The sequence below is a fragment of the Scyliorhinus canicula genome, chromosome 27 (genome assembly GCF_902713615.1).
Source record: "Scyliorhinus canicula chromosome 27, sScyCan1.1, whole genome shotgun sequence".
Taxonomy (NCBI): Eukaryota; Metazoa; Chordata; class Chondrichthyes; order Carcharhiniformes; family Scyliorhinidae; genus Scyliorhinus; species Scyliorhinus canicula.
This window is the reverse complement of record NC_052172.1, coordinates 10,713,517-10,740,766: the sequence shown is the minus strand read 5'-3', so window position 1 is coordinate 10,740,766 and position 27,250 is coordinate 10,713,517. Positions and strand designations below refer to the sequence as shown.

At 48.0% G+C, this 27,250-nt stretch overlaps 1 protein-coding gene across 5 annotated transcripts in view; it reads left to right on the top strand.

The window, feature by feature from the left end:
- LOC119957803 (cation channel sperm-associated protein subunit gamma-like) overlaps positions 1–27,250 on the top strand; it is a 157,362-nt gene that overhangs the window by 56,021 nt on the left and 74,091 nt on the right. For 4 of the 5 annotated variants that reach the window (XR_005458932.1, XM_038785914.1, XM_038785913.1 and 1 more), the window contains 5 exons: positions 907–957; positions 6,146–6,272; positions 7,009–7,123; positions 13,403–13,564; positions 23,104–23,222. Coding sequence is in view for 4 of the 5 variants with exons in the window: in XM_038785914.1 (XP_038641842.1) it covers positions 907–957; positions 6,146–6,272; positions 7,009–7,123; positions 13,403–13,564; positions 23,104–23,222 (574 nt within the window). In the remaining variant the exon portion in view is untranslated. Of the gene's footprint in view, positions 1–906; positions 958–6,145; positions 6,273–7,008; positions 7,124–13,402; positions 13,576–23,103; positions 23,223–27,250 lie in introns of all 5 variants that reach the window. The other variant, XM_038785915.1, reaches the window with a different exon arrangement.

The window sequence follows — 27,250 nt, the reverse complement described above, 5'->3', positions numbered from 1 at the left end:
CAGAGTGTGGTGAAAGGTCCGAAAAATGGTGAGGAAGCTGTTGGCTCCAACCACATTATTAGGGAGTTAATATAAAAGAAAGGACATTACCCACAACGTCACACTGGCGGGGCAGGTTCTGAATGAGCTCTCCTCGCCAGCAACTTAGGTTCTAAAAGATCAGGGTGCCCTTTATACAAATAAAATGTAAACTAGGTAGCCTCCATCCAACCTCCCCCTGGAAAACCCCAACTCACTGCCATGGAGCCCCTCCACCCCTCCCCCCAATGGAACACCCGCCCATGAACTTCCGCCTCACAACAACCCCCTCCCCCCCCCATGGAACCCCCGCCAGAACTCACCTCCCAAGGAAACCCCTCTGGCACCGTCCCATGGCTCTGCAAGGGCAGTGTAAGGGGGCAGTGCCCAGACATGTCCCTCTTCCCACTGAGTGATGCACACACCTGAGCCCCTCTGGTGGGTTCTCCTTGCCAAGTGCATGCCCTGGTAAACCTGTCTTGATTCACGTTGGGGTGAGGGCACGCTGATGTGAATGGACAAACGAATGGGGTGGGGGGGGGGGGGGCATTATCATATATAAAAGCCTGATAATGACATGTAAATATTCAAATTCAGATATGGACACTGAACGTCGGGATTCCTGTTACATGTTTGGCATGTGTAAGGTTGGGATGGAGGGTGGATGCAGGGAACGGGGAAAATTGCTGCAGGAAATCCCACCGGTGTACACTGTGTATTGAGACTCGCAGGATTTCAAACTCCGATCTCACCGCTTGAAAATGGGGGTGGAACATCTCTCCACCCTCCCCCATAGAGAATAAATGGTCATAATTGAGTAGGTGGTTTTGTGATCCATCATTCTGCTTTCCGGCGAATAATACTTGCTCACTTTTGTGTATCCTCCAGCTAACTCAAGTTTCGAACTTCATTATAAACTTCCTGTGAATATCCCCAAAGGTAAGCACTTGTACAGTACTTTACGACATATTTAAAGAGGTACATATTTATAATTTCCTCTATGATTTTTAATAAGGAAGATTAAAAAACATTCATTATCTGTGTGATATTTATGTATTTAAAACTGACCTCATAGTCAAGTTCATTATTATTTAAGGTCCCCAAATCTGTGTGCTAAGCGTAGTGAGATAGTGGCATAGTCCCTCCATTTCAGAGCCACATTTTGGGGCAGGCTCTGATCACTCTGCAGTATATTTCACAGTTCAGTTGATGTGGCAATGCTTATACCCATATAAAGCAATGCAAATAATATGCAAATTGTAAGAAGGCATCTCCAGCCACAAATCTTGTGATTTGTGTTGCAAGAGTGGGATCTTATTTAACTGATGCCGACCCTGTGCTCACCCCAGTCCAACGCCGGCATCTCCACATCAGTGATAAAAAAGAGTATACATTAAGCTCTTAAGGAAATGCTTTATTCTATGTACAGTAAGAAGTCTTAACCAACAGGTTAAAGTCCAACAGGTTTATTTGGAATCACATATATATATATATATATATATATATTATATGTGTGTTTGAGTAACCTACCTCTTCACTCACCTGATGAAGGAGCTGCGCTCTGAAAACTCTTGATTCCAAATAAACCTGTTGGACTTTAACCTGGTGTTGTAAGACTTCTTACTGTGCCCATCCCAGTCTCCACATCATTACTCTATGTACCCTGTCATTTGAAGGAAGGAACTTTTGAGGTTATCTTCAGTTACAACAAAGATTTCAGCTAAGTTTTAAAGCTTGGGTCAGGTACAGAAAGGACTTTAACAGTCTGAGTGTTTGTCAGAAACCTTTGCAATTTAGTCCCTTTCACCTAGATTAAGGGTCACTTATAATTAGCAGCATGGGTCATGGGTCTCCCTAAAAGGATTCCCTTGTTCACAATAACAGCGGAGTGGGAGAACAAAGCAGAATAAAGCAGCAAGTCCCCTTTGCAATGCTGTATAGTTTAAAGCAATGAGCGGAAGTAAATATTGATGATCAGAATGATGTAGCTGTACACCACACAGGATAGAATATTTGGCATATCTCCTCTTTCCAGTTGTGAATGATGATGAACAATTAAATAGAATGACAAGGCATTTGCAACTATCTCCAGCCAAAATTGTCGTGGCTGATCCATCTTAGCCACCTCCTGAGGTCCCCAGCATCACAGATGTACGTCTTCAGCCAATCCAATTCACTTCACATGATATCAAGAAACGGCTGAAGGCATTAGATACTGCAAAGTCTTGGGACCTGGAAACATTCAGGCAGTAGTACTGAAGATGTGATCCATAACTAACTGCGTCCCTAGCCAAGCTATTCCAGTACAGCTACCAGAATGGCATCTAACAACAATGTGGAAAATTACTCAGGTATGTCCTGCCCAAAAAGAAACAGGACTATTACTGATCCTGCAATCTATTCTCAGCAAAGTAATGGATGGAAGGAACTGTTGACATTGCTGTCAAATGGCACTAACACAGCAATACATTGCTCAACAGTGCTCAGTGTGGCTTTGTCGGGGCCAGTTGACTACTGATCACATTACAGCATTGGTCCAAATATGGACAAAGTCGCTGAACTTAAGCCATGATATTAGAGTGGTTGCCCTTGACATTGAGACAACATTTGACTGAATGGATGGTGCTGGAATGCCCACTGAGGCTAGGCCATGACAAATAGGAGGGCCATTGACTGAATGGGAAGCCCAGAGTATGGGTAAAATGTGGCAGGGACAAGGATGTGCAGATAGGTGGAAGAATTGCCTCACCATATTTTCTCTAGTTTTACATCTTCCCCCATCTGCCAGCCTTCCCCCAGGTGTGAGGTGGTTGGAGCGGTTTGGCACAGGTCTTCCATTACACACGGCAAGGTTAACGTGACAACAGGAACAGTACTCAGAAAATTCTATCCTAACATTAAAAACACCCGACAGGTATTGCACAAATGTTTTGTTCACAACAATTTCTTAACAGATTTCCATTGAAGCACCCTCTTCAAATGGATACCGAGAATTTGCAGGACTGGTTCCGGGTTCTTCATACAAATTATGAAGCTTTGCCTTAATTTAAGATAGAACCTTTAATGAACCTTGTCCATAGTGGATGGTTTTTCAGAGGGATCTAGATCACATTGCAATGTGAATCAGATGCAGATACACTTCAAGTGCAGCAGGCAGTGCATTGAGTCTCACAAATATGGCAGCGGCAGGAATCAAAGAATCAAAGGTTATAGTCGATTCCTTATTCAAGAAATAGAAATTGTGGTCACAAAATGAACAAAATACCTCATAACTGATATTGCCACTAACTTATCAATGCTAAATATAGAGTGAGCATCAAATCGCAACCAAATATAAATCATCATGTTTTCTCAGCGAGAAATCTTGCTGAAAGAAGCACATTAGAGAATTTCTTCTATCTGTGAGGGCAGCACAGTGGCACAATGATTATCACTGCTGCCTCACAGTGCCAGGGATCTGAGATCAATTCTGGCCTTGGGTGGCTGTGGAGTTTGCACTTTTCCCCAGTATATGCATTGGTGTGATGATTGGAAGATGTTAGGGAAATTGGATTAGAAATATAGTGGGCGATTTAAGGGTTAAAAACCTGGGGTTAGGATGTGTTTGTTTAAAAAAAAAAATCTGTTTCCAGAGCCTGGGTCGTTTTAGCAGCCAGCAAGTGACATTGACACAGGAATGTGTTTATCAATCTAGGCTAATGGAGTGTGGTTTGACTGGGGAGGTCCCTGGGGAGTTAATGTGCTTTTGCAGCCTGCAGAGAGAATTTGTCTTTTTTAAGCTTGGGGAGATGAGGTCATTGTTGGGTGGAACCAAGGAATGCAGAGACACATTTTGAGAAGCTGTGGAGTGGGGGAGTTTTGGAAAAAGCTGCGGAAAGAGACATCGTTTTGGAGAAAAGGCTTTTAGAAGTGGAGTCTAATCTGGGAACCATTGTGTTTTTAGACCACAGATAAAGGCAGTTTTCTCCCCTAGTAGGATAGGGGAAAAAGTGTAATGATATTTAAAAGCAGAGCATTCTTGTCGAAAGACAGGGAAGGGGCTGAAACAACCAAATCGAAGCAGCTATTTGAAGACATCTATCCAGAGTCTGCAATGGTTCTAACAAGAGCCAGAATCTGTTATGTACCGCAAGTATCACTCTTGCCATGCCAATTTTAAGCTGAATTAAGAGCTGTGCTGTAGGTTTATTTCCTTTTTGTTTAATGGGGAATTGTATAGTTGTGTTAAGGGGTAAACTGTTCTTTTTCGGTTGTGAAGTTAAAAGTCTAAGATTGTATTTATCATAGATTATCATAGAATTTACAGTGCAGAAGGAGGCCATTCGGCCCATCGAGTTTGCACCGGCTCTTGGAAAGAGCACCTTACCCAAGGTCAACACCTCCACCCTATCCCCATAACCCAGTAACCCCACCCAACACTAAGGGCAATTTTGGGCACTATGGGCAATTTATCATGGCCAATTCACCTACCCTGCACATCTCTGGACTATGGGAGGAAACCGGAGCACCCGGAGGAAACCCACGCACACACGAGGAGGATGTGCAGACTCCACACAGACAGTGACCCAAACCGGAATCGAACCTTTGACCCTGGAGCTGTGAAGCATTTGTGCTATCCACAATGCTACCATAAAGGTTTTGTTTTAGAAATACCAAAGCCCTATTTTTTTCATGCAATCACCCCTGGAGCGAAGTATTCTTTCCGCACAGTCTTAAAATAAACTAAAATATTGGGGTCTGGTCTGGGATTGTAATAGTGGGTTTCCTCTGGGTGCTCCTGTTTTCTTCCACAGACCAAAGATATGCAGGTTATGTGGATTTGAAATGCTTAATTGCCCCTTAGTGCCAAAAAGGTTTGGTGTGGTTATGGGGATATGGCGAGGGAGTGGGCCCAGGTAGAGTGTACTTTCAGAACGCGGTGCAGACATTATGGACCGAATGGCCTCCTTCTGCACTGCAGAGATTCTATGTTGCAACTCTATCTCCAATCCACACTTGCTTCAAGTATGCCTGATCTGAATTTATCCTATTAAATGGCAGGACAAATCACTTGCAATTCTGATAAACCAGTGGATGTAGGGTATGCACTTGCCCTGTGAGCTTCTGCCACTGAATTCTCAACTCCTAGGAGTGAGCTGCAGATAGTGCATTCTGTTTTGGCTATTATTGTTTCGTGTGTTCATTTTTTGAGTGATATATCTGTTGAAATTTCTCCTGTATTTGGGCAAAACAGAATAAAATCTTAGCCAGCTCCCAGCTTGTTTCATGCAGATTGGAGAAAATCAATGCCCCGAATTTTGCAGCCTACAATTGGGGAACACTGGGCTGGATTCACCGTTTTTGAACCTAAGTGCGGAGGATCTGTGGCTTTTTACGTCAAAAAAAATTGGTACCGATCCTGCGACTGGGGAAGGGCTAGCAGCCTTGCCATGTACAATCCCCGGCTGCCACGATAAAAACAACTGGAGACTGGCCGGGTCTGTGGTCGCGCATGCACATGCCATTGACCTGCAGCGGTCGTGCCGGCTGTGAGCGGACCCGACTTGCCAGATTGTGCCCCTTAGCCACCCCCACCAAACCCCCAGTCCTCGCGGAATCACCCCCCCGCCCCCCATCCCGGCCAACAGCTCCGCTTCCGCCCGACTGTGATGGCGCTGGACACAATCCTCAACTGCCACACCGGGCTTCGCTGAGACCACACATCAACTGTGCGCTCGGGAACTCGGCCCATTGTGGGCAGAGCATTGGGGGAGGGCCTTCAGGTGATGTGCTAACGCCGTCCCAACAGAGTGTGGTGCGCGACGTGATGACGCCATTTTGGAGGGGGCGGAGGATACAAACAGGCGCTGCCCCCGATTTCAGCGTCGAAAGGGATTCTCTGCCTGATCACCAATTACAAAATTGGCGTTGGGGAAAGGTGAATCCTGTCCACTATGAATTGTGCAGACTGATTCTTGATGCCCCTTTTGATTTGCAACAGCGCAAAGTCTTGTGCTTCTGGGGTTCACTGTGTCGGTACTTATGCTGCTGCACTTAATTCATGATTTAGAGGTTAACAGGAGAATAACTCTGAATTCATGTTCAACTCATTGTCTATGCCTCTCGCTCCTTTGTCCTCCCTCTGCAGAGAAACAAGGTTTTGTTTTACTTCTCGGCACTGAAACTTACACAAACATTCCAATGATACCAATGGGAATAACGCTCAGCCACATGAATTCGATGGCCTACATCTGGGGAAACTTTTTATTTACCAGGTAATATACATACCGTTGCTATTTGAATTTAATCATTGCGGCACCAGTGTGCCACAGCGTTAGCTGCAAAGTCAGCTCGGTGGATAAACAAGGTTGTAAGATCTGTGTGGGCTGCTCATGGTGATGCAGATGTTCCATTGCATTCCCCTTAATATTTGGTGTTGTTACCTTAAAGGAGTCTGAGCTTCTTTCATTCTCGTTTGGTTATTTTTATTTAGTTGCTACCTTAAAAACTGTTAAACTCCTTAGTTTGGACCGTTTTCCTTGGAAACAAAAAAACAGAGCAGAGATTTGATAGAGGTATTCAAAATCATGAGTGGTCTGGATAGAGTAGATAGGGAGAAACTTCCCACATATGAAAGGCTCTGGAACGAGGGGGCACAGATTTATGGGGCAGGCATTTGCAGGACGTTCCGGTCCCGCCGATGTCAATGGACTTCTGGCTGGCTGGCTGGCCACATGCCCGGGGTGGGACCTGGTGCGCAGGCGCTAGAAAGTCCCGGCCAAAGTAACTTGCAGAAGAAGCAAAAGTGACATGAGATTAAACATTTTACGCAATAAGTGGTTAAGATCCGAAATGCCCAGAGTATGATGGTTGCAGGTTCAATCGAAGCGTTTAAAAGGGAACGTGACTATTATCTGAAAAGGAAGAATGTGCAGGGTTATGAGGAGAAGGAGGGGGAATGGGGCCGGTAAAACATTGCACACTAATAAAAAATGTCTAATTTTATTTTAGTTACAATCTTGGTTCAACATGGCTCGCTGTACCAGGGGTCCCAAGTTATTCCCTCATCCGTTATTTCATACCTTCCTGGAAAGGAGATTTTGCCTTTATGACTGATATTGAAGAGGTACGTAGCATTTTAGTGAAGTCATCAGTTTAATTGACAACAATATGATATTGTCGAATGAGAAGAGGTTATATATCCCATAAGTCCATCCCTTCCAAAGACTAGATGCAGTGTGTCCTTTTATGGAATCTATCCATATTCTGTAAGTTCCTGAAATTATGGGAGGAATTATACACTTCACTGCTGGGTTTGCAACTGAGGCATCCGGAAAATGCCCTGGGCGCCGTTTCCTAGCAGCCATCCTCTGCTGCTGCAGCAATTGTAAGAGATGTGGGGAAGGTGTCAGATGATCCACTCGCCCTTGTGACAATCGAGGTCCTTAAGTAGCCACTTCTCACTTCCACCGCTATTTCACAGGTGAAGATGGGCTGAGGCTGGTGAGGGGTTGGAAACATGACAGGCAACGCCGCTTGGGCTTCGGTTGGGAAAGTGGGGGGTACCTCCTTCACTGGCTCTTCGTTTTGTTTGGAGGCCACTCCCAAGATCCAGACACCCCTTACATTTCCCTCTCCCAGTGCCCTACGCGCCCCAGCCCCCGCAACCCATTGCCAGGTTCTGCCAGCCTGGTAGTGAAAATACTAACACCTCCCCACCCCAAATACCTTGATTTCTGCTGCAGTGGCTGGTTTAGCACATTGGGCCAAACAGCTGACTTGTCATGCAGAACAATGCCAGCAGCGCGGGATCAATTCCCATACCGGCCTCCCCAAACAGGCGCAGGAATGTGGCAACTAGGGGCTTTTCACAGTAACCTTATTGAAGTTTACTTGTGACAATAAGTGATTATTATTACAGTATTAACATCTTTGAGGCAGTTCCACCAGTGGCCACCACTCCAGGTGGCGCTGCTGGGACCAGAAAGCTGCTTACCATCTAATTGACCATCAGCTCTTGGAGGCAGGACCACCTGCCTAGATGGAGGCAGAAGCCCCCCTTTTTTTTTCTTTTTATAAATTTAGAGTACCCAATTATTTTTTTTCCAATTAAGAAGCAATTTAGCATGGCCAATCCACGTACCTACCCAGCACATCTTTGGGTTGTGGGGGCGAAACTGAATGTGCAAACTCCACACGGACAGTGACACAGAGCCAGGATCGAACCTGGGACCTCGGCGCGGTGAGGCAGCAGTGCTAACCACAGCGACAAAGTTGCTGCCCTGCAGAAGTCCTTTCTGAAGGTAATTGACATCTCAACTAATATTCAACTGCTGCGGGGCCCAACATCCACCCAAGGAGCCATATTCCAAGAAAGCCAAGAGTCTTGACTTATAACCTCTCTCTCTTTTTCACTCCAATAATGTGATTAAGCAAAACAACAAAATACATTACAGATAATATTATTGATATTTGATTGGTTACAAGTTCTGTGAATGCTGGTGAAATAAAGGGAGTCACTAGAGGAATCAGTTGATCACTTGTTATGCACCACATTTATATATCATTACGTTTGAAACATACTACATACTCTGCACAAATGAATGCAAACAAATCTTAATACCTACAGATCTGACTGTGCAGAGAAAAGCTACAGGACTAGATATTGGTCCATAGCAAACCCTTATTTCTGAAGTCACACCTAAGCCCCCAAGAAAGATGCCCAAGATGTGCACTTATTCATCTGACGCATTGTGCACCATCCTGATATATGAGAGAGCACTCGGGAGAGTATTATATCTTAGCAAGATGCAGGAGAAGCGGTTAATCACATGGATGAGTGTTTGTTGCTGATTACAGGATGCTATTGTCATTTTGGAAGGCTGCAGTGACACCACATGCTGACCTTGCACAGCAGGAAGTGATGCTGACATGTCTGAAGCTTCCCTGGTGGTCCCTATGATCACTCAAGACCTCTAGGTGTAGTAGCTGATCATATTGTGGTACTGTAACAGAGATGGTGATTAAAGTGTGTGGCAACATGGTCAATTAAAGTTGAATCTTCATGTGAGTTATTTCCAAGCCAAGATATAGCAGGAATGTGGTGACAAAGATAGAATGCTATTTTCTTAATGTTTGGTTGAATAAGTATTTGAGTAACATTGTGCTTTGGAACTCCTGAAGTTAATTTCTGAGTATTTCAAATATGCACAATGTGCATATATCACATTCATGAATGGCCAATGATGATGGATATAAAATGTGGGTATGATTGCACCACAGGAGTATGAATTGTGAGCAGATATGAATGTAATCTCAATGGTGTAAGCAATTGAATGGCAAATTGCTCGTAAAACATACCTGCCGTCAATGAAGGAATTCAACCTAAACAAAGAAGAATGGAGTAATTATGAACAAATTAGGTTTAAAATTTGGATGAAAGCAAATAAAACAGGCAATGGACATTGCAAGGAAGTTGCTAAATCATGGTCTGTTTCACGCTTATGCCTATCCTGCTGGCTGGTTTTAGAATCACAGACTGAAACCACCCACCCGCCAACTGATGTAAGTTGCTATGTGGACTGATCCGGCAGGTCCCTTGGATTCAGTATGCTCAGTGGCATGGCCCATGATGCTATAGCGATGGACTTGGCAAGCAGCCAATAAGCTTGTTTTAAATCCGGATCTTGGACCGATTCTTGTTTGGGGTTGACAAGGAGGGTAGGGGAGGCATGAGAGAGTGGACAGAGGGGTATAGGAGCTTGGAAAAGCAAGAGAGTAAGAAGATCCTGTGGTTACTAAAGGTTAAGGCGGCGGGGGGGGGGGGGGGGGGTACCTAAAATTAAAAGGGGGCTGTTGATGAAAGCACAAGCACCAGCTCCCCTCCAACCCCCGCTTAGGCCTGAGCCTGATTTATTTTCAAGCTTCCCCCATATCCCAGAACCTTTCCCGCCAGCCTGAGAATAGGGGTTAATGGATGGTTAAATGGTCAATAATTGGCCACTTAACAGCCTCAATTGGGTAATGGCACGTGGGCCGGCTGAGACCTGACTATCTCCCCCCCCCCCCCCCCCCCCCCCCCCTTTCCTCCATCCCCTCTACCAGCGTAAAATTGCAGAGAGATCAGACAGGCAGGAATTCAACAGGAAGCCCATCTGGGAATTTCATGCTCACTCCCCCCACACCTGAAAACCCACCCACAGGGGAGCACAAAAATTCTGCCCTTAAACAAAATTCAGGACTCCTATTATGGCTTGACTAAGAATGAAATTGCACTGAGAGCTATGTTCTTTCAAAAGAAGCAGTTGTTAGTTGAGACTCTCTTGTTGCTGTGGGTGTGGCGAGAATTTAGAAATCAACCTTTGGGATACTTTCATAGGAGGCCTAAAGAAGAATAAAATCCAGGTCAAACCTTTGAGTAAAGGTAATAAGCTGATGTGGAAGAACGCTTGCAATGAGGCTGCGTCGTAGAATGTGGCTCTAAGGTTTGTTGCGCATGAAAGATATGGAAACAAAAGTTGATGTTGTCTAGTAGGAAGATCAAAGTTGTACTAAGCCAGAGCAAGGAAAACAGCACGTTAAAAATGAGAGTAATAGGGCTAAAGTTACAATTCCAGCACCCACACAGGAACGAAAGAAGGAGATTCACATTGAGCAGCAACAGCAGAGTGTGTGATCTCGGCAGGAGAGTACATTATTGCAGTGTTTATTTCTTGAAAGAAGTTGTTTCTTTTCATTAATTGTTGTCAAATGATGTTGAATACATACAGTTATTCAGGGAAAAAATGTTTTTAACTGTATAAGTTACTCTGGTAATCTCAGTCATATATATACTTTGGGCAGGATTTTCCAGTAGTGCCCACCCTAGTACCGGAATTCCCAATCGAGATCAATGGAGCTTTCAGTGACCCGTCCCGTCCCCAACAATTCCTGCATTGGGTGGGACTGGGAGATTTATCCCCTATATATTAGTTGTGCTTTTTCTATAATACATTTAGAGTACCCAATTCATTTTTTCCAATTAAGGGGTCCTGGGTCACTGCCTGTATGGAGTTTGAGGACATTACCAGTGCAGTAGATAACAGGAGCCAATGGATATGGTATATCTGAATTTCCAGAAAGTCTTTGACAAGTAGCCACACAAAAGGTTGCTGCATAAGATAAATATGCATGTCATTAAGGGTAAAGTAGTAGCATGGATAGAGGATTGGTTAATTAATAGAAAGCAAAGAGTGGGGATTAACGGGTATTTCTCTGGTTGGCAATCAGTCGCTAGTGGTATCCCTCAGGGATCAGTGTTGGACCCACAATTGTTCACAATTTACATAGATGATTTGGAGTTGGGGACCACGGGCAATGTGTCCAAGTTTGCAGACGACACTAAGGTGAGTGGTAAAGCGAAAAGTGCAGAGGATACTGGAAGTCTGCAGAGGGATTTGAATAGGTTAAGTGAATGGGCTAGGGTCTGGCAGATGGAATACAATGTTGACAAATGTGAGGTTATCCATTTTTGTAGGAATAAGAGCAAACTGGATTATTATTTAAATGATAAAATATTAAAACATGCTGCTGTGCAGAGAGACCTGGGTGTGCTAGTGCATGAGTCGCAAAAATTTGGTTTACAGGTGCAACAGGTGATTAAGAAGGCAAATGGAATTTTGTCCTTCATTGCTAGAGAGATGGAGTTCAAGACTAGGGAGGTTATGCTGCAATTGTATAAGGTGTTAGTGAGGCCACACCTGGAGTATTGTGTTCAGTTTTGGTCTCCTTACTTGAGAAAGGACGTATTGGCACTGGAGGGTGTGCAGAGGAGATTCACTAGGTTAATCCCAGAGCTGAAGGGGTTGGATTACGAGGAGAGGTTGAGTAGACTGGGACTGTACTCATTGGAATTTAGAACGATGAGGGGGGATCTTATAGAAACATATAAAATTATGAAGGGAATAGATAGGATAGATGCGGGCAGGTTGTTTCCACTGGCGGGTGAAAGCAGAACTAGGGGGCATACCTCAAAATAAGGGGAAGTAGATTTAGGACTGAGTTGAGGAGGAACTTCTTCACCCAAAGGGTTGTGAATCTATGGAATTCCTTGCCCAGTGAAGCAGTAGAGGCTCCTTCATTAAATGTTTTTAAGAGAATGATAGATAGTTTTTTGAAGAATAAAGGGTTTAAGGGTTATGGTGTTCGGACCGGAAAGTGGAGCTGAGTCCACAAAAGATCAGCCATGATCTCATTGAATGGTGGAGCAGGCTCGAGGGGCCAGATAGCCTACTCCTGCTCCTAGTTCTTATGTTCTTATATTTGCACATTCTCCCTGTTTCTGCATGGGTCTCATCCCCAGAGCCCAAAGATTTAGAACAGTGGGCTAAACAGCTGGCTTGTAAAGCAGAACAAGGCCAGCTGCGCGGGTTCAATTCCCGTACCAGCCTCTCCAAAAAGGCGCCTGAATATGGTGACTAGGGGCTTTTCACTGTAACTTCATTTGAAGCCTACTTTTGACAATAAGGGATTTTCATTAATTTTCAAAAATGTGAAGAATAGGTGGATTGGCCACGCTACAAATGCCGCTTAATTGGAATTTGTTTTTAAAAAATTGAAAAAAAATGCATGTATGCAAGCAATCATACGACTTTTAAAATGAAACTGAAACTCAACTTTCCTGAACACACAAAAACAATAATAAATTAAGCTCAATGTTAAATTTGTAGCTTATCCCCAACTAGATGCAGTGGGTTGTCTGCAGATATGGGGAGTGAAGCCTGATGGAAGAACAGCTAGTCTTCTTTAAATTTGGTGTTTGTTATAACCCCCAAGAGAATCATGAGAAACCAATTACTGACCTCATTGAATATGAGCTCTCCAGGTAGGGGAGTGCAGAGACCCACCGCCTGAGGCTGGTTAAACCATAGGATAAAAGCTCCTGGTGAGACCCAGCCTCCTAGTAAAGTCTGTATTGCTGTGTGAAGTTTAACTTGTATATATGTAAATAAATCCACCTACGTTTATGACTGTTTCCTTCGGCGTTATTAGAGTGCTGGAGGAACCATTTGCTCCTCCTAGCTCTAAATTTAGACAGGTAAAATTCAGAAAATTTGATCATAGACTGTCCTATATGACCAGGTTTTACTCAGTGTAGCTCACACTGGTTTCCTCAGGGCAAACCAATGGCCCTTTATTTTCATATCCTATTTCAGAAGTGGCTTTGCACGCTCGTTTCTTTCCCTTCATCAATGCGGTGATAATATGTGTACGCTTCTTTCTCACTATTATTTGTCCTGCAGTCAGGTTAGCTAATGCCTGAAAAATGGGTCAAATTGATAGGACATCCTGTGCAATAAAGTAGGAGAAAAAAGAAGTAAATTAATATTCTGGTTTCACATGCACTAACTATTTCAATCTGCTTTAGCTATGGTATGGAAAAGATGGCTTCCCGCGTCTAACTCGTTTGCGCCCTTCAAAGGGCTGGACTACTTTTCTGGAGGTGGAGCACATAAAAGAAAATAATTTCTACCACGAAAGTGAGACCACATTAACTGTCTTCTTTGACAGACAAAAACAATTACAAGAGGCAAGTGTGAGGTATTTTTAAGCATTATTTCTAAATTAGTTTTTCTTTATCAATCCAATAGCAACTAGAAACAAAAAGATCAATGTTAAGATTTCAATGTTTTATGCATGTGTAGAATCATATTGGAAAGAAGCACAGAAGCAGAGGTTTCGTTCTTCCTCACTTGTACAAGTTTAATGTCGGTTATCGAACCAGAAACAGCAGAACTCCTTTAAAAAAAACACGACATTCTTTGCAGAACTAAAGACTGAGTCCTTCATCTATTTTCCCTCAATATAGACAGCCGTATGCTCAAAGCTGTCGGGTGCGCTCAAAGCTATCGAGTACAATTAAAGCTGCTATCAAGTGTGTTCAAAGCTATTCCAATTTGCCCAAAAGTTTAATTATCACAAAGCTAGTCAATTACAAAATACAGGTAAATTAATTATGAAAAAGTGATGTCTGAATTGATTATTTTTCTTCATTTAGTCCAAAAAGGAATTCTGCTATAGAGTACATGCTTGAGGGCAAAACAAGATTGCCTTCAATTCTTAGTTCATTTTCGTCTCAGGAAATATACATTCCACCTGTCCACACCCACAACTCAGGGTCAAAACTGCCTCCACTCCCTCCCCAAATTCTGCTCCAGTCTCGAGGTTTAACTCTTACCTCCCTACATCCAGTCTCCAAACTCCCCCCTCTCCAGTCTCAAATCTGCACCCTCCTTCTAGTCTTTAAACTCTCCCATCTTTCCTTCCACTCTCCAAACTCTCCCACTCATCCTCTACTCTTCACACATCCTCGCTCTCCTTCAATCTCCAAACTTTTCCTCATCCCATCTCCAATCTCCATCCTTCAGTATCCAACTCCCCTTCCAGCATCCCAACTCTCCTCTTCCCTCCAGTCTCCAAACTATCCATTCCAATCACAAAACTCATCACTTCCATTCTCCTAACTCTCCTCTTTCAAAGTCTCCAAACTACCCCATCCCTCCCTCCTCCACTCTACCCCCTCCCTCCAGTCTCCAAACCCTCCCCTCTCTCCCTGCAGTCTCCAAACCCCCCTCAAGTCTCGCAACTGACACCCTCGCATCAGTATGTAATCTCTTTCCCCCCTCCAGTTTTCAAACATCCCCTCCCCAGTCTCCAAACTGTCCCTTCTCCAGTCTCCAAACTCTCCTTCTCTCCGTCCAGTCTCCAAATGCTCCCCTCCCTCCATCCAATATCCAAACCCTCCCCTCTCTCCCTCCAGTTTCCAAACATTCCACACTATCTGCCTGGGTGGCACGGTGGCACAGTGGTAAGCACTGCTGCCTGACAGCACCAGGGACCCGGGTTTGATTCCAACCTCGGGTGACTGTCTGTGTGAAGTTTGCATGTTCTCCCCGTGTCTGCGTGGGTTTCCTCTGGGTGCTCCGGTTTCCTCCCACAGGCCAAATATGTGCTTCTCCCCCCCCCCCCACTTTCCCGCAGGCTACCTGATACCGATGGGAAGAGGGTAACCAAGGAAACGGTAGGGTCCAATTGGGACCAAGGGGGCAATCTGTGGTTGGAGCCAGAGGACATTGGTAGTGTGTTCAACAAATACTTCACTGCTGTCTTCACCCCAGAGAATGAGGATGTAGGTATGGAACTCGGAGAGAGACTGTAAGGTTCTTGAGCAAATTGACATCGGGAGTGACAAGGTAATGGAAGTGTTGGCAGGATTAAAATTAAAATGAAAAATGAAATGAAAATTGCTTATTGTCACAAGTAGGGTTCAATGAAGTTACTGTGAAAAGCCCCTAGTCGCCACATTCCAGCGCCTGTTCGGGGAGGCTGGTACGGGAAAAGTGGACATATTTCCAGGTCTATATGAATTGTGTTCCAGGCTGCTATAGGAGACGAGGGAAGAGATTGCAGAGGCTCTGACCCAAATTTTTAATTCCACTCTGGCCACAGGGAACATAGAACATAGAACATAGAACAGTACAGCACAGAACAGGCCCTTCGGCCCTCAATGTTGTGCCGAGCCATGATCACCCTACTCAAACCCACGTATCCACCCTATACCCGTAACCCAACAACCCCCCCTTAACCTTACTTTTTGTAGGACACTACGGGCAATTTAGCATGGCCAATCCACCTAACCCGTACATCTTTGGACTGTGGACATAAGAACATAAGAACTAGGAGCAGGAGTAGGCCATCTGGCCCCTCGAGCCTGCTCCGCCATTCAATGAGATCATGGCTGATCTTTTGTGGACTCAGCTCCACTTTCCGGCCCGAACACCATAACCCTTAATCCCTTTATTCTTCAAAAAACTATCTATCTTTACCTTAAAAACATGTAATGAAGGAGCCTCAACTGCTTCACTGGGCAAGGAATTCCATAGATAAGGGAGGTGAGGAAGAACGAATTCCATGGACAGGAAGGTGCCAGAGGACTGGAGAACAGCGTATGTGGTTCCACTATTCATGAAGCGTTGTAAAGATAAGCCCATGAACTATAGACCAGTGAGTCTCGCATCATGATAGAGAAACTGCTGGAGAAGATTCTGAAGGAGAGAATCTATCCCCACTTGGAGAGGCAAGGTTTGATCAGGGATAGTCAGCATTGCTTTGTCAGAGGGAGGTCCTGCCTAACAAATCTGAATGGATTTTTTTGTGGAGGTGACCAGATGTGTAGATGAGGGTAGTGCAGTTGGTATAGTTTATCTGGATTTCAGCAAAGCCTTTGACATAAATAAGGCAAATGCACATTGGGTAATTTGCTGAGGTGGATTCAAAATTGGCTTAATTATAGGAGACGGAGGGTGATGACAGACGGCTGATTTAGTGATTGGAAGCCAGTGTCCAGTGGTGTACCACAGGTCCCCATCAGTTATATAAATGACATAGATGACTATTTGGGGGGGGTGGGGAGGGTGTCTTGGGCTCGAGGAAGATATAGATGGGATGGTCAAATGGGCAGATAAGTGGCAGATGGAATTTAAACCTGAAAGGTGTGAGGTGTTGGACTTTGGAAGGAGTAATGCGACAAGGAAGTATTCAATGAATGGCATGACACTGGGAAGTTCCGAGGAACAAAGGGACCTTGGCATGTTTGTCCATAGATCTCTGACGGTAAGAGGGCAGGTTAATAATATGGTGTAAAAGGCATATGGGACACTTATAGAATTTACAGTGCAGAAGGAGGCCATTCAGCCCATCGAGTCTGCACCGGCTCTTGGAAAGAGCACCCTACCCAAGTCCACACCTCCACCCTATCCCCATAACCCAGTAACCCCACCCAAAGGGCACTAAGGGCAATTTTGGACACTAAGGGCAATTTAGCATGGCCAATCCACCTAACCTGCACATCTTTGGACTGTGGGAGGAAACCGGAGCACCCGGAGGAAACCCATGCACACACAGGGAGAACGTGCAGACTCCGCAGACAGTGACCCAAGCCGGGAATCAAACCTGGGACCCTGGAGCGGTGAAGCAATTGTGCTAACCACTACGCTACCGTGCTGCCCTTGCCTTTATCAATCGAGGCATTGATTACAAAAGCAGAAAGGTCATGTTGTAGTTGTATAGAACTTTGTTGAGGCCACAGCTGGAGAGCTGTGTGCAATTCTGGTCGCCACATTATAGGAAGGATGTGATTGCACTGGAGGGGGTGCAGAGGAGATTCACCAGGATGTTGCCTGGGATGGAACGCTTAAGTTACGAAGAGAGGTTGGGTAGGCTTGGGTTGTTTTCATTGGAGCAGAGAAAACTGAGGGGTGACCTGATCGAGGTATACAAGATTATGAGGGACATAAGCCAGTTACTCTGCTGCCCCAGCCAGCTACTCGGCTGCTTCAGCCTGCCATTTCTGTGGCCAAAGCCAGCACCCAGGCAGCACTGCCGGCACGTAACGCGACCTGCAGCAGCTGCGGGCGAAAAGGACACTATGCCAGAGTGTGTCTGGCGAAGAAAGCCACAGCCTCTAACCCTCCCACGGCTCAAAGCACCCGTTCCCTGAATTCACAGGCCTGCAGGCCCTGAAATGCTGCAGCCTGTATGCCGACTCCGCCCCCAACCGACATGTGTGACTCATGGGGGCGGCCATCTTGGCAATCCTCCTCCATGCGGCCGGCCATGTGCGACACATGGGGGCAGCCATCTTGGCAATCCTCCTCCATGCGGCCGGTCATGTGCGACTCATGGGGCGGCCATCTTGGGATCATCCCATTCAAACTCTGAAACTCACCTCGACGACTACGACCTCAGAGGGCAGTCATCACGGGGCCACTCCAGCACAGCTGATCGAGCCGCCGACTACCCGCAACTCAGCGCAGTAACCCTGGATCAATCCCGCCCCAAGCACTTACGAAGTTCGATGGCGGAGGTCCAGATCAACGGGTACAGCACGCCATGCCTCTTTGACTCCGGGAGCACCGAGAGCTTTATACATCCAGAGCTGGTAAGACGCTGTTCGCTTTCTATTTTTCCGGTGAGCCAAACTATCGCCCTCGCTTCGGGCTCCCACTCAGTCCAAATCCAAGGACGCACCGTTGCTACGCTCACAATTCGAGGCGCTAGTTATTCTAAATTTGAACTTTATGTCCTGCCCGACCTCTGCGCGCCACTCTTATTAGGCCTGGATTTCCAGTGCAACCTCAAGAGCCTCAACCTCAGCTTCGGCGGGCCCCTGCCCCCACTCACTATCTACAGCCTAACCACGCTGTGCATCTCCCCCCCCTCCCCTCTTCGCCAATCTCACTCCAGATTGCAAGCCAGTAGCTACTCGCAGCAGGCGATACAGCGTACAGGATAGGGTCTTTATCCGATCGGAGGTCATACGGCTGCTCAGTGAGGGGATCATAGCGGCCAGTAATAGTCCCTGGAGAGCTCAGGTGGTGGTCGTCAAGACCGGGGAAAAGTTTTGCATGGTCGACGACTATAGCCAGACCATAAATCGCTTTACGCTCCTAGACGCGTATCCCCTCCCCAGAATTGCAGACATGGTTAATCAAATCGCCCAATATCGGCTATTTTCCACGGTGGATCTGAAGTCTGCATACCACCAGCTCCCAATCCGCCCGGAGGACCGCCACTACACGGCATTCGAGGCCGATGGCCGCCTCTTCCATTTCCTCCGGGTCCCTTTCGGCGTCACTAACGGGGTTTCGGTGTTCCAACGAGCAATGGACCGAATGGTAGACCAGTACGGGCTGCGGGCCACGTTTCCGTATCTGGACAATGTTACCCTCTGCGGCTATGACCAGCAGGACCACGACGCCAACCTCCACCGTTTTCTCCAAACAGCACAGAACTTAAATCTCACTTATAACAAGGAGAAATGCGTTTTCCGCACAAACAGACTGGCCATCCTCGGCTACGTCGTGGAGAACGGAGTCCTGGGCCCATACCCGGACCGCATGCTCTCTGATTGCCCCAAGGCCCTCAAACGGTGCTTGGGGTTCTTCTCATACTACGCCCAGTGGGTCCCTCAATATGCGGACAAAGCCCGCCCACTCTTTAAGGCCACACGATTTCCCCTGTCAGCTGAGGAGCGCCAGGCCTTCAGCTGCATCAAGGAGGACACCGCCAAAGCAGCCATGCGGGCGGTGGATGAATCCACTCCCTTTCAGATTGAGAGCGACGCCTCAGAGGTAGCTCTAGCAGCCACTTTAAATCAGGCAGGGAGGCCCGTTGCATTTTTCTCCCGTACCCTATCCGCTTCAGAACTCCGACACTCCTCAGTCGAGAAAGAAGCATAAGCCATCGTGGAGGCTGTTCGTCACTGGAGGCACTACCTCGCAGGTAGGAGGTTCACCCTCATCACCGACCAACGATCGGTTGCCTTTATGTTTGACAACTCGCAAAGGGGCAAAATAAAAAATGATAAAATCCTTTGGTGGAGAATCGAACTCTCCACCTATAGTTACGATATTAAATGTCGACCGGGGAAGCTCAACGAGCCCTCGGATTCCCTATCCCGCGGGACATGCGCCAGCGCGCAGATCAGCCGTCTGAAAGCCATCCACATTGATCTCTGCCATCCAGGGGTCACCCGGCTCGCCCACTACATCAGAGTCCGAAACCTGCCTTTCTCCAACGAGGAGGTAAAAGCGGACACCAGGGACTGCCCGATCTGTGCAGAGTGCAAACCGCACTTCTATAGACCAGACAGGGCCCACCTGGTCAAGGCTTCTAGGCCCTTTGAACGCCTTGCGATCGATTTCAAAGGGCCACTCCCCTCCACTAACAAGAACATTTATTTCCTCAACATCATCGACGAGTTCTCCCGATCCCTTTTTGCCATTCCATGCCCTGATATGACCTCCCACACAGTCATTAGGGCCCTGCATAGTGTCTTCACCCTGTTCGGTTTCCCCAGCTACGTGCACAGCGACCGGGGTTCGTCCTTTATGAGCGACGAGCTGCGTCAGTACCTGCTCGACAAGGGCATCGCCTCGAGCAGGACTACCAGTTACAACCCCAGGGGGAACGGGCAGGTGGAGAGGGAGAACGCGACGGTCTGGAAGACCGTCCTGCTGGCCCTCCGGTCTAGAAAACTCCAAGTCTCCCAATGGCAAGAAGTCCTCCCAGATGCGCTCCACGCAATCAGATCCCTCCTCTGTATAGCTACAAATCAAACCCCTCACGAGGGACTCTTCATTTTTTCTAGGGGCACTACCACGGGAGTCTCACTGCCAGTGTGGCTGAGGACACCAGGCCCGGTCCTCCTGAGGAAGCACGTCAGGGGGCACAAAACTGACCCCCTTGTTGAAAAGGTGCACCTCCTCCATTCCAACCCCCGGTCCGCATTCGTGGAGTTCCCGGTCTGTCGCCAGGACACAGTATCCCTTCGGGACCTGGCACCCGCTGGATCCAGCCCCCCCCTACCCCCGCTGAGGAACCCCTTACCCCGTTCCCTATGCTGCCGCCCCCTCGCGCCCCCGATTCTGCAAGCTCACCCCACCGGTTCCACGAGCCAGAACCAGCCTGCCCCCAGCGCCCCCAGTCTCTGATCGAGCCAGAGGTGTATAAAGTTCGGACGGGACCCGCCCCGGAGTCTGCCATCGCACCCCAGCTCTCAACACCCACCCAGCCACCGCAGAGGCTGCAACCCCAGTGCTCCGCAGATCGAAAAGAACAATTCATCCACCGGACAGACTAAATCTGTGAGCCACCACCCCCGCTGGACTCGATTTTTTCACAGGGGGTGAATGTGGTGAATGTGATTCACACCGGACTATAATCTGTATATACATGTGTTAGTATTGTAAGTGCAGTTGCACTACTTGTCCTCCAGGGGGAGTAGCTCTGAGAATGCTCGAGTTGTATGGGGCTTCTCCCTTGGCTCTGCCCAGGACTCCTCCCCCGGAAGCTGCTGTATAAAAGCTCAGTGCCACATGGTCAGCCGGCCAGTTCACCGAAAGTTCAATGGCTAACCGGCTGGCTCTGTTGTGAGTATATTAAAACCGCTATTCTAATCCTACAAGCACGTGTCCGTAGAATTGTTGGTTCCAACAGATAGGGAGCAGCTGTTCCCCTTACTGAAAGGGTCAGTCACGAGGGGACATAAGTTCAAGGTGAGGGGCAGGAGGTTTGGGGGGGATTTGAGGGAAAACCTTTTTATCCAAAGGGTGGTGACATTCTCGAACGCACTGTCTGGGAGGGTTGTCGAGGTGGGTAGTCTCACATCCTTTAAAAAGTACTTGGATTATGAGCCAAATTTTGGCAAATAGGGTTAGGTCGGTAGGTCAGGTGGTTTTCACGTGTTTGGTGCCGACTCGATGGGCCAAAGGGCCTATTCTGTGCTGTATTATTCTGTGGTACCCACCTTAAAAACCTGGGATTTACCTCACTCCCTCTGAAGGAGATGATGCCACTTCCCTCTCTTTTCCCCTCAGACTTGCATTGCTTTCCTGATCAGATAATGATCCAAATCACTCTGAAAGCCTCACTTCACACAGCCTCCACCACACTTCTCAGGCAATGGATCCCAGACCCTTTCCGCTTGCTGCATGAAATATTTTTCGTACGTCATTCCGTACGCCGGTGAGCCTTACGTCAGTGGTAGGGAAATTACTGGAGAGAATTCTTCGAGACAGGATCTACTCCCATTTGGAAGCAAATGGATGTATTAGTGACAGGCAGCACGGTTTTGTGAAGGGGTGGTCGGGTCTCACTAACTTGATAAAGATTTTCGAAGAGGTCACAAAGATGATTGATTCAGGTAGGGCTGTGGATGTTGTCTATATTGACTTCAGTAAGGCCTTTGACAAGGTTCCTCATGGTAGACTGGTACAAAAGGTGAAGTCACACGGGATCGGGGTGAGCTGGCAAGGTGGATACAGAACTGGCTAGGTCATAGAAGGCAGAGAGTAGCAGTGGAAGGGTGCTTTTCTAATAGGAGGGCTGTGACTAGTGGTGTTCCGCAGGGATCAGTGCTGGGACCTTTGCTGTTCGTAGTATATATAAATATATAAATGATTTGGAGGAAAATGTAACTGGTCTGATTAGTAAGTTTACAGACGACACAAAGGTTGGTGGAATTGCGGATAGCGATGAGGACTGTCAGAGGATACAGCAGGATTTAGATCGTTTGGAGACTTGGGCGGAGAGATGGCAGATGGAGTTTAATCCAGACAAATATGAGATAATGCATTTCGGAAGGTCTAATGCAGGTAGGGAAGAGACAGTGAATGGTAGAACCCTCAAGAGTATTGAAAGTCAGAGAGATCTAGGTGTTCAGGTCCACAGGTGACTGAAAGGGGCAACACAGGTGGAGAAGGTAGTCAAGAAGGCATGCGGCATGTTTGCCTTCATTGGCCTGGGCATTGAGTATAAGAATTGGCAAATCATGTTGCAGCTGTATAGAACCTTAGGCCACATTTGGAGTATAGTGTTCAATTCTGTTCGCCACACTACCAGAAGGATGTGGAGGTTTTAGAGAGGGTGCAGAAGAGATTTACCAGGATGTTGTCTGGTATGGAGGGCATTAGCTATGAGGAGCGGTTGAATAAACTTGGTTTGTTCTCACTGGAACTACGGAGGTTGAGGGGCGACCTTATAGAGGTCTACAAAATTATGAGGGACATAGACAGAGTGGATAGTGAGAAGCTTTTCCCCAGGGTAGAGGGGTCAATTATGAGGGGGCATAGGTTTAAGGTGCGAGGGGCAAGGTTTAGCGGAGATGTACGAGGCAAGTTTTTTACACAGGGAAGTGGGTGCCTGGAATTCACTGCTGGAGAAGGTGGTGGAAGCAGGGACGATAGTGACATTTAAGGGGCCTCTTGACAAATACATGAATAGGATGGGAATAGAGGGATATGGACCCAGGAAGTGTAGAAGATTGTAGTTCAGTCGGGCAGCATGGTCGGCACGGCCTTGGAGGGCCAAAGGGCCTGTTCCTGTGCTGTACTTTTCTTTGTTCTTTGTTCTTTGTATCACCAATTACCTCAGATCTGTGCCCTCTGGTTCTTGATCTTTCCACCAGCAGGAATAGTTTCTCCATTTCAACTCTGTCCCTCATGATTGTGCCATGGTTAAGTAGCACTGACTTCAGAACCACTGACACATTTTCCTTCTGTATTTCAGGTTGTCTATGCAGCACTTCCGAATGGCACTACAAAAATATTTAAGAGAGCAATCCCAGTGGAGGAATTATTATCATATCAGGAATTCTTTTCTTTGCGTTACATGACTATCAACTCCGTGTAAGTGAGGATAATGATGTAAAGCTCGGCTGTGTTTTATACTAGGTCACTTTCGGATTACTGTGAAGATTGGCCCTCTGGCATGTATAATACCGAATATGTTCCTTTCATTTTTGTGTTCCTTATTCTTGCAAAACAGAAAACAGGGGCGGGCTTCTCTCACCCCGGGGCCGGGCCGGAGACTCGCCGCGAACAGCGCCACGCCGGCCCCGATGCCGGAACGCAGTTCTCCACAGAACGGAGAATTGGCGCCGGCGCAGTTGGTGCGCCGCCGGCCGGGGGCCACTCTACGCAGCACCCCCCCCCCCCCCCCCCCCCCACTCCCCGGCAATTCTCTTCCCGGGACAGGCCGAGCGGCCATACTGAAAAACCCGAGTCCCGCCAGCACCTTTCTAACCTGGACTTACCCGGCGGGACCTCGGCGTGGAACTATCCGGGGGTGGCCTGTGGAAGGGAGGGGCGTGTCTGACCCCATGGTGGGGGGGCCTCCGCTGTGGCCTGGCCTGCGATCGGGGCCCACCGTTCAGCGAGCTGGCCTCTTGGGCAGGGGGCCTCCTTTGTTCCGCGCCGGCCACTGTAGCCCTACGCATGTTGCGTTGGGGGCTGGCGCGGAGAAGGGAGACACCGCACATGCGAGGGAATCGCTCCGGTCCCACACGGATGCTCCTATCTGATGTCGGGATCGGCAGCTGGAGTGGCGTGGGTCGCTCCAGTGCCATGCTGGCCCCCTGTAGGGGTCAGAATTGCTGATCCTGAGGCCATGTTGACGCTATCAGGAAACGCAATGGCGTTTACGACGGTGTCAACACTTAGCCTCAGGATCAGAGAATCCCGCCCAGGGTGACGGAATTACACATATAATTTGTATGAATTATGTCTTCATACGTTTAAAAAATTTTTTTTAGAGTACCCAATTATTATTTTTTTCCAATTAAGGGGCAATTTAGTGTGGCCAATCCACGTAACCTGCACATCTTTGGGTTGTGGGAGCAAAACCCATGCAGACATGGGGAGAAAGTGCAAACTCCACACAGACAGTGACCCAGGGCCGGGATTCAAACCCAGGTCCTCAGCGCCGCAATCCCAGAGCTATCCACTGCGCCACCATGCTGCCCTTATGTGTTCATACATATGATATACAATAGTGATGGAAGTAGACTATTTAGAAGAAAGAAGCTGAAACTGAGAGTTTCCCGGTTGCCCCATCAGCATGCCTGAACTTAAATACTTCCTCAATTGTACAAGTTTGATTTGTTTCAATTTCCTATACCCTATGAGTAAGATTGTGCATGTAATTTTCCCAGACTCCACGCGGGTGTAGGTCTTGCAGGAAGCATACTGAGGCCCAAACATTAGGCCCATGTGATGCGACCATCAATTCACTAGGAGACTCGAGTCGAAGTAAACAGTGGTTTTAATCAGCTTATAGCTTTGCCTGCCTGCGACCGGTACAATACTGAAGGCGGTCCCGCAGGTCAGCTGCTCTTATACTTCCTATAAGGGGCGGAGCCATGGGCGGAGCCTGTACATGCTCCACATCTCCCCCTGTCGGTGAAGCCACACAGTAGCACATAGATGGAGCCCACAGGGTTAATAACATGGTATAATACAGTATTGATACATTCACCACATTCACCCCCTGTAAAAAAAATTAAGTCCAGCGGCGGTGACGGGTTCACAAATTCAGTCGGTTCGGCACCTGGATCATACGTTGCGACCGACGAAGCACTGGTGTCGCAGCCGTTTCGGGTGGCTGTGGAAGTGGGTCCTTTGCGGGCCCGGTGGTGGACTCTGGGGGCGGTTCTTCCGGAGCTTCGTTCCTGCGGACTGGTGTGCCGGGTGGAAGGGAGCGCGGAAACCAAATAGGTGTGGGGGCGCAGGGCACTGGGGCTTGGGCAGGGTATAGTGTGGGGGGTACATTAGTGGTAGTGGTGGAGGAGCCTGCGGGTGCCAGGTCTCGGAGGGAGACGGTATCCTGCCGGCCGTCGGGGTGTTCGACGTATGCATAATGTGGGTTCGAGTGCAGGAGCTGGACCCTCTCTACCAGGAGGTCGGTCTTATGGGTCTGGACGTGTTTTCGAAGGAGAACAGGGCCTGGTGTCCTCAGCCAGGACGGATGTGAGGCCGAGGCCCCTGTGGTAGTTCCACTAGAGAAGATAAACAAGCGGTCATGAGGAGTCTGGTTTGTGGCCGTGCAAAGGAGGGACCTAATATCAGGAGGACCTCCTGCCAGTGGGAAACTGGGAGATTCCTGGACCGTAGGGTCAGTAGGACGGTCTTCCAGACCGTCGTGTTCTCCCTCTCCACCTGTTCGTTACACCTGGGGTTGTAACTGGTCGTTCTGCTCGAGGCGATGCCCTTACTGAGCAGGTATTGACGCAGTTCGTCGCTCATAAAGGACGAACCCTTTAATCAATACTGAGGCGTTCAAAGTGCCGGGAAGTCTTTACCAGATGGGCCTTATCTGGTCGATAGAAGTGCGGTTTAGACTCCGCACAGATTTGGCAATTCCTGGTTACAGCTTTGACCTCCTCAGTGGAGAAGGGCAGTTTGCGGGCCTTGATGTAATGGGCAAGCCGTGTGACCCCCCGGGTGGCAGAGGTCGTCATGGATAGCCTGTAGTCGGTCGTCTTGCGCGCCGGCGCATGTGCCGCGGGACAGGGCATCTGGGGGCTTGTTGAGCTTCCCAGGACGATATACTATATCGTAATTATAGGTGGAGAGTTCGATCCTCCACCTCAAGATCTTATCATTTTTGATCTTGCCCCACTGCGAATTATTAAACATGAAGGCAACCGATCTTTGGTTGAGGGTAAACCTCCTACCAGCGAGGTAGCGCCTCCAGAGCCGCACGGCTTCCATGATGGCTTGAGCTTCCTTTTCGACTGAGGAGTGTCGAAGTTCAGAGGTGGAGAGGGTGCGTGAAAAAAACGCTACCGGCCTGCCTGCTTGCTTCAGGGTGGCGGCGAGAGCGACCTCTGAAGCGTCGCTCTCCACCTGGAAGGGGACAGACTCGTCCACCGCACTCATGGTGGCTTTGGCGATGTCCGCCTCGATGCAGTTGAAGGCCTGGCGAGCCTCGGCTGACAGTGGGAAAAGGGTGGCTTTAAATAGTGGCCGGGCTTTGTCCGCATACTGGGGGACCCACTGAGCGTAATAGGAAAAAAATCCAAGGCACCTTTTGAGGGCCTTAGGACAGTGAGGGAGAGGGAGTTGTAGGAGGGTGCGCATACGGTGAGGGTCGGGACCTAGGACCCCGTTTTCCACGACGTAGCCGAGGATGGCTAGCCTGGTAGTGCGGAAAACGCATTTCTCCTTGTTGTAAGTGAGGTTAAGTTTCTGGGCGGTTTGGAGAAATCGATGGAGGTTGGCGTCGTGGTCCTGCTGATCATGGCCGCAGATGGTGACGTTGTCCAAGTACGGAAATGTGGCCCGCAGCCCGTACTGGTCCACCATTCGGTCCATCGCTCGTTGGAACACCGAAACCCCGTTCGTGATGCCAAAGGGGATTCGGAGGAAATGAAAGAGTCGGCCGTCTGCCTCAAACGCCGTGTAGTGGCGGTCCTCCGGGCGGATTGGGAGCTGGTGGTATGCAGACTTCAGATCCACCGTGGAGAACATGCAGTAGTACGCAATCTGATTCACCATGTCTGCAATCCGGGGAAGGGGGTACGCATCAAGGTGCGTAAACCGGTTAATGGTCTGGCTGTAATCAACCACCATCCGGAACTTTTCCCCGGTCTTGATGACCACCACCTGTGGTCTCCAGGGGCTATTGCTGGCTTCTATGACTCCTTCCCGCAAGAGACGCCGGACCTCGGACCGAATAAATGCCCTGTCCTGCATACTGTACCTCCTGCTTCAAGTGGCTACTGGCTTGCAGTCCGCGGTGAGGTTAGCGAAGAGAGAAGGAGGGTCGATTTTTAGGGTTGCGAGGCTGCATACAATGAGCGAGGGCAGGGGTCCGCCAAAACTAAGAGTTAGGCTCCTAAGATTGCACAAAAAATCGAGTCCAAAGAAGAGAAGGG